This window comes from Arachis hypogaea, chromosome 20 (assembly GCF_003086295.3).
Source record: "Arachis hypogaea cultivar Tifrunner chromosome 20, arahy.Tifrunner.gnm2.J5K5, whole genome shotgun sequence".
In the NCBI taxonomy this organism is placed as follows: domain Eukaryota; kingdom Viridiplantae; phylum Streptophyta; class Magnoliopsida; order Fabales; family Fabaceae; genus Arachis; species Arachis hypogaea.
This window is the reverse complement of record NC_092055.1, coordinates 129,252,851-129,263,912: the sequence shown is the minus strand read 5'-3', so window position 1 is coordinate 129,263,912 and position 11,062 is coordinate 129,252,851. Positions and strand designations below refer to the sequence as shown.

Sequence of the window (11,062 nt, the reverse complement as noted above, 5' to 3'; positions counted from 1 at the left end):
AACTGCTCATAAAATCTCCCAACCTACTTCTAGGAGCAATATCCCAACAACCCTAAGATAAAGGGACGGCTATCCACCAATAGTGGATCCACTCCAACGGTGATTATTGGCACATCACCTATAAATACACTGACACCCCTCAGATATCTCTAAGTTCCAATACTCTTAAACCTGCTTATCCCCTTGCTAACTTAGGCATCGGAGTGTCTTTACAGGTACCACCCCCCATTCTTTCACATACATAACTCAGACGGAGGCTCCCAGACGTAAAACAAGTCGGAGACTACCTTCTTTCAACATTCGGGCCTTTCATTCAAGCCCAATCATCCAGTTTTAGGTAAGCCCTGGAACACCTGGTATATCGGAGACTTTCCAAGCAAAGAAGTTTATTCTTTTTTTAGGAAACTAATGAAATCTTCCTTTAACTTTCCCTCTATATTGGCACCTACACTAGTTGTTTTCTCAATCTCATCGCTATTTGATAAACACTGCTCAACACTACTCCTTTCAATGTCCTACTTCCAGACACTGAATCTGTAAAATTTTCTACGAACCCACGCGTTACATTCTGGAGACAAACACATATAATCCATACTAGAGACGTGCCCATATTGCATAACTCAAATACTCGATCAATCTCACATATCTATCTAAGAGAGATTGACAAGTCTAAAGAAAAAAAGCAGAGACTAAAAGCAACTCCAATCAAAGGTTTTTACTTTTAATACTTATAAGAAGTAAACTAATTTAAAATCGAAATTTACATTGACATTGATAGATGAAATTAAACAAATCTCACTTTAAAAGGACAGTATCATTTTGAAGAAAAACCAATAAAAATTCGCAACATGTAATTTTGATAGAATAATTAAAAATAATATAAAATTCAAATTACATTGATATCAAATATTAGAATGACAAATCTCGAGTTTAGTTTCAAATTACTATTTATGACACACTCCCTCAAATAGTGATGTAGCATTTTGTGACATTTTATGAGACCCAAAATAAAATTGAAATAAGAACCAGCATTGGAGTTGCTCTCACAATCCTCAAATCTCAAGTGAGGATCACATGCATTCACTGCTCATGGAGGATATTAACAGAGTGAGGGAAATTTATGATAACAATTTTCGTGAATTTTCATTCAGCGATCCCTTTAACTAATGCATGTGAATACATACATCTTCCTTACACTTCATTATATAGTTTCCTTCCAGAACCTAACTGACCTATCAGTTCCACAGGAAATAAAAGCCGACTCTGTTGGCGAGTGATCGATCCAGCGGGGTGCGCCGACATGATTAGAAGGCCACTTTGCTACTTTTTCTGTTGTCATTGCATCCCAGATAACGATCTGCAATGCACGCCAGATCCTCAATAAAATCCAGTTAATAAAGCTAACATCAAACACTATATGGAGTTAAACGAACCTCATTGTTCAGTTCATCTATGGAAAGAATAAACTCTTCTGTCTCGTTGAAAATTGCCTGCAAAAACAAATGGTATTGCCTCGTGAACTTAGGTGCGAGTAATCGACAGTTTGGACAGAGATTCTAATTTAACGCGACAAATACCTCCGGATGCAAGATTATAAGATAAACTTATGGTAAGCATACATGTGAGGTCCCATAGAAGATCAATCATTTGCCTTAATAATAGTGAGAAACAACAATTTCTTGTGAATAAAGCAAACAAAACATTTTCAAAAATAAACCATGGGAATGAGTTACTAAGGTGACACAAGGGATGATAAAATAGACTTAATTTCACTCTAATGCAAAAGAAAACTCCAAGTATATGCATCACAAATACTGAAGAATTGGCTTGTTAGTCCGGAACTGACCAATATTAATTCCGAAAATTTGCTAGAAAGGGAAAAAAAGTTATGTATATACCTGGCATCTTAGCTGTGTATGCATGGCTCCAAGATATTGTTTGACTAATCTTCCAGAACCAACTTCCCAAAGCTTTATGGTAGAATCCTTACCACAGGAGAGCACAAACCTAGGAAGTTAAAAGTTATGTCACTACAACGATCCAATCCTATCAGGAAACTTTGGGAAAGTGTAACAAGTTGACAAATGGCTATCTGCAGCAACATCGATGAGGCCGGTCATAAATTCAACAAACTAGCACAGAATGCAATACTTCCGGCAAATACTAAAGCAAAAAATTGCTTTGATTGATTTACAGTATAAAACACAAGCTCTTAATGTGTTTTGCAGTAAACAGGATGTTAATTTAAGATTGTTAATTCTGATGTTACATATTAGTTGATAAGAATGTCAAGTGTTGGAACTACAAGGGAAGTGCCTACTTCAAAATCAACATCCTTGTACATTGAAAATGCAAACCCTCTCGTCATTGTAACTTTGCAACACGTCAAAGGCTAGAAGGTTTAAAATATATGACTGAACACAATCAGTCATGCTGTCCTTAAAGAACTCATCATGCTGCTGAAAGTGGCACTATCCTTCAAATGGTATGTTAGTGCATCAAGGTTTGTGTTTGCTTAACTAATTGACCCAAAATATAATTATACCTTTCATCCTTTGTAAAAATTGCACTTGTAGCCTCAGCTGTTCCATGTGCTCCAGTTATCGAGCGCACACAATTAGCAGTGATGCCATCCCACAACCGAATAACACCATCTTTAGATGCCGTAACATACATGGCACCTGTACAAGAATATCTGACCTATAAAACAGAAAGAATTCATTAACATCACTATAGAGGAATAGAAGAAAAACACAGGTACGCATAGTTTGTTAACAAGAGAAATGACATGCCTGGTTTATGGCTCCATTTGGGCCAACCTCTGGAATGTTTGCTGATAGATAACACTGGAAGGTATTTATATCATACAAATGTGGAATTGCATGATCAGTTCCTGTTAGAAATTGATATTTGTCATGTGAGTTTTTTTTGTGAAAAAATCAACAAAGAAAACAAGGACACTAATTGGAAGATAATCTACCATGAATACATGCTTTTTGGTCAAACTCTCACAATGTCTATAAAGAGAAAATCATTCAAATTGCACATGGTTATTACCAAGCTCCAACATAGAAGTGAATATGCAAATGCGAATTTTGAGATATTGTCCAAGTGCATTGAGAACGACCAAAAGCAGTTCACACAATTAAGGGTTGGCTACATATAGAAAACATTTGACGATTGAAGGTGAACATTATGTAAACTGAAAAAGCATAGCTTAACACTTCATCATTCAAACTACTACCTAGGTAATGAGTTGACCTGAGAAGACTATGAAAAGAAAAAAAGGTAAAATGAATAATCTTATAAAACAGCAACTTTCACAAGAGCTAAGTAAATTATGGTTGGCTCATACTTATATCAATTTTCTCTTAAGAAAATGGTGGTACTAGCAAAAACAATAGACAAAGCTTCAGCAGGATATATTTTATATTTGATAAACTTAAATACCTGCGAGAAGAAAGTCTCCAGAAGGATGAAACGATACAGATCGAACATTGTGTGTATCCTGCAGAACAAAATTTAACAAACTGAAGGTTTACAATTGATTCTTATACTTGCTCATTAGTTGCAAAAGCTTAAATATAAGAAATGTAAGATGGCACCACCTGTATAACCCTGTATGCTCTCTTTGCATTGGTCTTAGAAATATCAAAAAACCTAAAGATAAAAAAAAAAACTAGCATGTCACATTGAAAAAGCATTTCCAAAACAACAAAGACAAGAAAAAGCGAACTACTTGGATCTCCCCTCCTGTAGTAATTACACATGACACCCTACTTGTTTTCATCCTCGCACCAACACCCATTGCAGCAAATAGTAACTAACACCTTTTATGTTTTAATTTTATTTTGCTACGTTATCCTCTCAATGCAGAATGCACGACATTAACCACTCCCTCCTTCAAACAAAGCTTTCATTTGGCGAATAAGAGGTTTTCTCCTCTAATACAGGATTTCACAAAAAATGGAGTTTAAAATGTTACAATTTAGCTGTTAATCTCACCTGAAAGACATATACTACTTCTTACTTAAATTTCCTGACAAAGTAGGCAGATGCTAAAGGGCAATGAATACATATAAACAAGGGGAAGTTGGTACAAAATTTCAAAAATAAGCAGGGAGCCATGTGTAATTACAGAATATTATGTAAGCTCCTAATATACAAAATGCAAATGAGAATAAAAAATTACATAGTAATACTACATGTGGTCTTACTTCATTGTTTGATCTTTAGCTCCAGAAACCAAGATGGTACCTTGTGGATGAAAATCCAGATCATTTATTGGCTGCGGTTCATTATTTATTTTTTAAAAAAAAAAAAACTAAAATAAAATACACATGAACAAATTTGTAGGATCATTCTATAATCTTTGCAGTTTAAAAAATTTAATGCCAAATGGAATGAATGAAAAGAATCAGCTAACAAAAGTCATTGATATTAGATGAAGGTAAATTCTGGTAAGAAATATGTCACTGCAACAAAGACAGATAAAAGCTGATATGTTGAATATAATGTTGCTTTGTTAGGTAATTTATCAAGTTTAAAATAATTTTGAACTTTGATCATCCAAAAGTCTCGCAAAAGAAGTATAATTGAAAAGAATGGATCTCAAAAACAGAAACAATATGATTTCAGTGATTAGTATCTTTGGTGACCAGCATAGACTATACTTTTCAAAAATAGGTATTCAACATGCTAATCAGGTATCTGACTCTACAGAAAGCATACATTGTTCAATATTGTCATATTTCCAAATGAACTATAAAATATATTTTCACACTCCCAATAAACTAGGAATTTGACTCGTTAGAAATTACACCTACACCATGAAGCCAAGTGAACATAACAAATTAGTTCAAAAGTGCTGATTACTTATCTTAATCATAGGTAAGACATCAATTTTGAGATAAAGGAAATATTTTTCACATAAAAAATCCAACTGAACTAGAGAAAATGTAAATATACTTGTGTGTGGTCATAAAATGTTCGAATTACAGGCCGCACAGGGCCATCCTTTGCATCCGGAAGTAACATTTGCTTGATCTTTGAAACCTGCCAAAAAATGGAAGCATGAGTGCAAAAGTCGTTTATGAGGAGAAGCGAAACAGATAACAATAAATCAGCACCTCAAAAAGCTTTATTGATGTATCTGCACTACCAGTCGCAACAAACTTCCCATCAGGACTAAATCTAGCACATCTGGCAATATTCTAGAAATTAAGCCAATCAGTCTAGAAAACAGATAACTAGAAAAAAATTGCTTACAGTAGGGTTTGCATAGTACTTTTAATTGTTAGTGCAAGATGCATATATTTCATTACAGCATATTACATACCTTGTGCTCTGAAAGGTGTCGTGTCTCGTGCTTTGGAAAGCTTTTAGACGTGCCTTTTATATCTGGCACAGCACTGTTGTAACAGATATCAGCCTTTAGTTATGTGAATTTCTCTCTTGAGCTTTGTTAGTGTTACAAGAGCATATCACCTATATCTGAGTTTCACTTTGAAAAACGAAGGAACTTAAGAGTACTGAAATGATACTTCAGAAGAAGTCTATATTAGTCGAGCGATGAGTCAAGATCTATGGTCTGATTTCATTAGATCATTGTGAAAAGTGAAAGCTAAAAAAAAACACTCCCCCAAGTTGAACTTGAATATAATATGCTAACAAGCTTGCATGCTCAATTTTTAATTTTATCATCATATAATGAAAAGAAATTAATATAATTGATTCCCATTGATAAAAGTCACATACTTATCCACCTGAATAGATAAGTACTAGTTGCTAGCCCCCTTCAGAACTCAGAAGTTCTAATACATTATACATTTTAGATTAAATGCATATGGTATCAAATGCTAATCATACCGAAGCGTGATAGAAACAACCAAATTTAACTTGCCATTATGAAATGACATAATTGCCATTTTAAGGTACATTAACAACACATTATCAACTACTACTATAGATTATAAACTATACGAGTTACACAGTCACACTAACTTCAAATTGGGAGAAAGAATAAGTATCAGCAGAAAAGAATTGCCTGAAATCAATGATGGTAGCTCCAGGATGAGTCGGCAGCACCGGTGCACCCAAGTCGCAAAAAGGAGACGACAAAGTCCCTTTGAAAACATCATCTTTCTCCACTGCAAGACCCTGTTATCTCCTTAGAATCAAAAGCTTCCTCATGCAGCCATGCTTAACATAAAAAGTACAAGAGAATCATACAGTAACAACAACTAAGCAAAATAAGAAAAAGAACCTTAGCAACCAGCTCAAGAAGCTTGTTGGGTGGAGCTTCCACATTCAGTGGTGTCATAGTTGCTGAAGCTACAGCACTTGCAGCCTAATAAAATAAATAAATAAATAAATAAATAAAACTTATTTTTCAAATGTAATATTAATAACCATGTAAGAATATCATTAAATTACAAAAAGGAGCGTAGAAAAGATATCAACTTTGTCCTCTCTTTTTTGTGATGCAAAAAGATGAAATTCGATAACAAAAAATAAAAAGGAATGATTTAGGGTTTTGCCTGAGTAAGATTGCTGTCGCGAAGATGAGCGACGATTAGGGAATTGAGGTGCCGATAGAGTTTTCCATCTTGCAGAGTCTGCTCCCAGCTATTGTTCTCCATCAATTCCTGATCTCTGCTTCTTCTTGCAAGAAATTCCCTACTCTGTCCGAATCTAAAACCCTATCCTAGTTTTCTAATCATTCGATTCACTAATTTTCGGATTTGATTTAAGATTTAGGGTTCAAATGTGTCTGATAGAGTAACTTTTTTCCAGGTGTTTTTACGGCTTTCTCTAATTTAGTTCTTTAGATTCAATTATTTTTGGAGGTTCAGTTCTAAGTATCATACTAGTTCTGGATTCTTTTCGACATTGGATCAAATGAACCGAATGTAGAACTAGTTTTGATTTATCACATCACATGGCTAAACGATGTTCTTTAAAAAAAAAAACAAAAACAAAAACAAAATTGTTTTTGAAAATAAAAAAAATTAAATAATTTGTATATTATATAATTTTCTTATTTTTTTTATTTTTATCTTATTTAAACGTCAAAATAAAATGATGTTATTTTAATTTGTCTCTATCCTGACCAATCAAAATTAGTTTAATGTTTTATTTATTGATCTAATGTTAGAAATTATCTAAACATTACTATTTTTAATATTTTTTTTTTGTCAAACTTACTACTTCAATTGATAGTCAACACTCGTTAGTCAAATTTTGTGGATAGTTTAAAATTTTGCTTAATTAAAAGTTAGAATTAGTTTTTTTTTTTTATTAAAATCAACCGTGAGATTTGAACTTGTAATTTTTAGATAAATATAAAAAAATTATGCTATTTGAATTATAATTTGTTAGCAAAAATTAAAATTAGTTATTATTTACTAAATAAATAAAAAATATTTTTGTAATTTTTAATGCAACTAGTATAAGTGTATTGGAAATATCAAGTTTTTAAAATATTATTTTAGTTTTTTTTTTGTGACTAAACAAGGAAAGAAACAAAGCAAAAACTATTCTAAATCCGAGCGGATGATTCGTTGGAGATCAACACTAGGCTCAGATCAAATAACATGATTAGAGTTACTCTTGGCACCATATTTAGCCATCCAATCCGCAGCTCTATTTGCTTCTCGGGACAATATTATTTTAGTTTGTTTCCTTAATTAGTATCTTTAAAACTTTTTAATCAAACTCTAAAAAAATATACTCTCTTACATTAAAAGAATTAATTATTATGTTTTTTTTTTTTTTACTTATAGCAGAAGTACCTGTTATTATTAATAAAGTAATTCAATTTTCCAATAACAAAATACAAATCCAACCTACACTTGATCATGGGAGAATGATATTTTTTTTCTAAAGAAAAACAATTGCCAATAAGAATAATAAAGCAATCAAGTAAAATTTGGTTTATACTTTAGAAGAATATGAAATCAAATTCTATTTCTTATTCAACTTGGATAGTGTTCATACCCTGACCCAACGCTGAGGCCTAAGTCCAAATGGAAGGCCCAATCCAAAAGGATTGAGCCTCACCCCAACGCCAACCTTCGTCCTGAAAAGTCAGTCCTTGCCACGACTCGCTCTAAAGAAGTCGGGAACGAAGATTAGCTGGCAGATAAAACACCCATTCAAATGAGTAACTGCCCCTAAAATCTCTCTGCCTACTTCCAGGAGCTTTATCCCAACTTTCCTAAAATAAATGGACGGTTATTCCCCCTTAAATGGTGGAACTACTCCAACGGTGGTTATGGGTTCACCACTATAAATACCCTGACATCCCTCAGGTATCTCTAAGTCCCAATACTCTCTAGACCTGTTCACACCCTTGCTGACTTAGGCATCGGAGTGTCTTTGCAGGTACCACCCCCCATTCGTTCATACTCACAAGTCGGACGGAGGCCCCCAAGACGTGAACCCGCTCGAAGGCTTCCTCCCTCAGACGATTGGGCTAACCCAGTGAGTCCAGCCCAATAATCTCCGGTTACCCAACGTAACATTGGCGCCGTTGCCGGAGACCCGAGAGATCAACCAGTGATGGCGGACGAATCACCAGAAGATGGCCACACGGCGTCTGATTCCGAACAGGAAAACCTGGATACCGGAAACAACGACGCAAACCCAACTCCCCACCAGGAAGCCAGCGATCAACACCGGGAGGGCACCTCCGGGCTTAAAAATCCGAAGGTGAATTCCTCGGATGGACGGGAGTCAGGAAAGGAAGGGCCACCCCACGCAACCGAGCTAATGAGGTTGGTCCACGGCCACCAAGGCCATTTGGAACAATTGGAACAGGAGTTAGAACGACAACGAAAGGCGGAGCGAAATCTCAGGGAAGAGATAGAGCGACGAAAAGAGTTAGAAGAAAAACTCTTAAAACTAGAATCCTCCCTTAGAAGTTGGAACTCCCGTGGCGACTGAGAAGAGCTGTCCCTGGGGGGAGAAGATCCGTTCAGTGAGGACATCATGAGGGCAAAAGTTCCAAGAAACTTCAAAGGCCCTGATATGAACCTCTATGACGGAACCACAGACCCGAAGCATCATTTAAGCAATTTCAAAAGTCGGATGTATCTGGCTGATGCTTCTAATGCGACTCGCTGCAAAGCTTTTCCGACCACCTTATCAAAAGCAGCGATGAAGTGGTTCGACGGCCTCCCACCAAGATCGGTCACCAGCTTTGAGGACCTCTCGAGAAAGTTCTTGATGAGGTTCTCCATCCAGAAGGATAAAGTAAAACACGCACCGAGCCTCTTGGGAATAAAGCAGGAGGTCGGAGAACCTTTGCGGGACTATATGGAAAGGTTCAATAAAGCGTGTTTGGAAATTCAAGACCTGCCCACCGAGGCAGTCATCATGGGGTTAGTAAATGGACTCAGAGAAGGTTCCTTCTCACAGTCCATATCAAAAAGGCACCCCACCTCCCTGAGCGATGTACAAGAAAGAGCAGAGAAGTACATCAACATGGAGGAAAATGCCAGACTACGAGAGCCGAGTTGGCGGTCCGGGCATGCCCACTCGACAAAAGAAAAAGAGAGAGAGCCCAAGAAGAAAGAAGAACTTGGTCTTGACAGACCGAGGAAATATCACTCTTATACTCCTCTAAAGGTTTCCATGGTGGATGTATACAGAGAAATCTGCAACACTGAAAGGCTGTTGCCTCCTAGGCCCATTAAAAATAAAAAGGGAGGAAGCCGCAGCGATTACTGTGAGTACCATAAGATCTATGGTCGTTCAACAAATGACTGCTACGACCTTAAAAATGTGATAGAAAAGTTGGCCAGAGAAGGTCGGCTTGATAGATATCTCATGGAAAGGTCGGACAATCATGGGAAGAGAAAGCGAGAGGATGGCGACAGAAGAGACCCATCGCCACAAACCCCCGAGAGACACATACATATGATCTTGGGAGGATTTGCGGGTGGGGGACTCACCAAGTCCTCTCGCAAGAGACACCTCAAGCGAGTCCACCAGGTCGAGAGTGAATCACCCGACTTTCCCACAATCTCATTCACAAAGGAGGATGGACAAGGAGTAATCCCTGGACATAATGACCCAGTGGTGATAACCATGATCCTAGCCAATGCCCATCTCCACAGAACCCTAGTAGACCAAGGGAGTTCGGCAGATATCCTTTTCAAGCTCGCATTCGACAAATTAGGATTGGATGAAAAGGAGTTAAGAGCCTACCCTGATACTTTATATGGATTAGGCGACACGCCGATAAAGCCACTGGGATTTCTACCCCTCCACACGACCTTCGAGAAGGGGGAAAAATCCAAAACTCTGAGCATAGACTTCATAGTCATTGACGTGGGGTCAGCATATAATGCCTTAATTGGCAAAGCTACCCTAAATCGACTCGGAGCGGTGGTGTCTACCCCTCATCTTTGCATGAAATTCCCGATATTTGTGGGATAGCAACGATACGGGGAGACCAGAAGTTGGCGAGAAAATGCTACAATGAAAGCTTGAACCTGAGAGAGAAAGGCAAGGAAGTCCACACCATAGAGCTCGGTGGCACAAGAACCAAAGAAGAGCTACGCCCATAACCAGGAGGAAAAACTGAAGAAATACAGGTCGGCGAAGAGGAAGGGAAAAATACCAACATAGGAGCTAACCTAGAAGAAAACTTAAAACAAAGGTTGACAAAGCTCCTAAAAGAAAATTCCGACTTCTTCGCCTGGAAAGCTTCCGACATGTCAGGGATAGACTCCGAGCTTATGTCCCACCGGCTCTCGGTCCACCCAAGGTCTCGACCTGTACAGCAGCGAAGGCGTAAGCTCGGCCCAGAACGAGCTCAAGCGGTAGAAGAGCAGATACAAGCACTCCTAGAAGCCGGTTTCATCAGAGAAGTTAAATACCCAACATGGCTAGCAAATGTAGTTCTAGTTAAGAAACAAAACGGCAAGTGGAGGATGTGCGTCGACTATACCGACCTGAATAAGGCATGTCCCAAGGACCCATATCCTTTCCCAAGCATTGATACCCTAGTGGACTCCAGCTCAGGGTATCAATACTTGTCGTTCATGGATGCCTA

The 11,062-nt window shown here is 37.3% G+C and overlaps 1 protein-coding gene across 1 annotated transcript; it reads right to left on the bottom strand.

The window, feature by feature from the left end:
- Positions 1-854: 854 nt before the first annotated feature.
- LOC112783017 (cleavage stimulation factor subunit 50) lies at positions 855-7,002 on the bottom strand. The gene is made up of 14 exons (XM_025825747.2): positions 6,540-7,002; positions 6,266-6,349; positions 6,047-6,159; positions 5,339-5,411; positions 5,130-5,213; positions 4,969-5,055; positions 4,218-4,288; positions 3,609-3,660; positions 3,451-3,508; positions 2,793-2,893; positions 2,546-2,700; positions 1,899-2,007; positions 1,434-1,490; positions 855-1,357 (listed from the first exon to the last, which is right to left on the bottom strand). The coding sequence occupies exons 1-14, from the start codon at positions 6,639-6,641 to the stop codon at positions 1,202-1,204; spliced, it is 1,302 nt and encodes a 433-aa protein (XP_025681532.1). The 5' UTR covers positions 6,642-7,002; the 3' UTR covers positions 855-1,201.
- Positions 7,003-11,062: the final 4,060 nt, after the last annotated feature.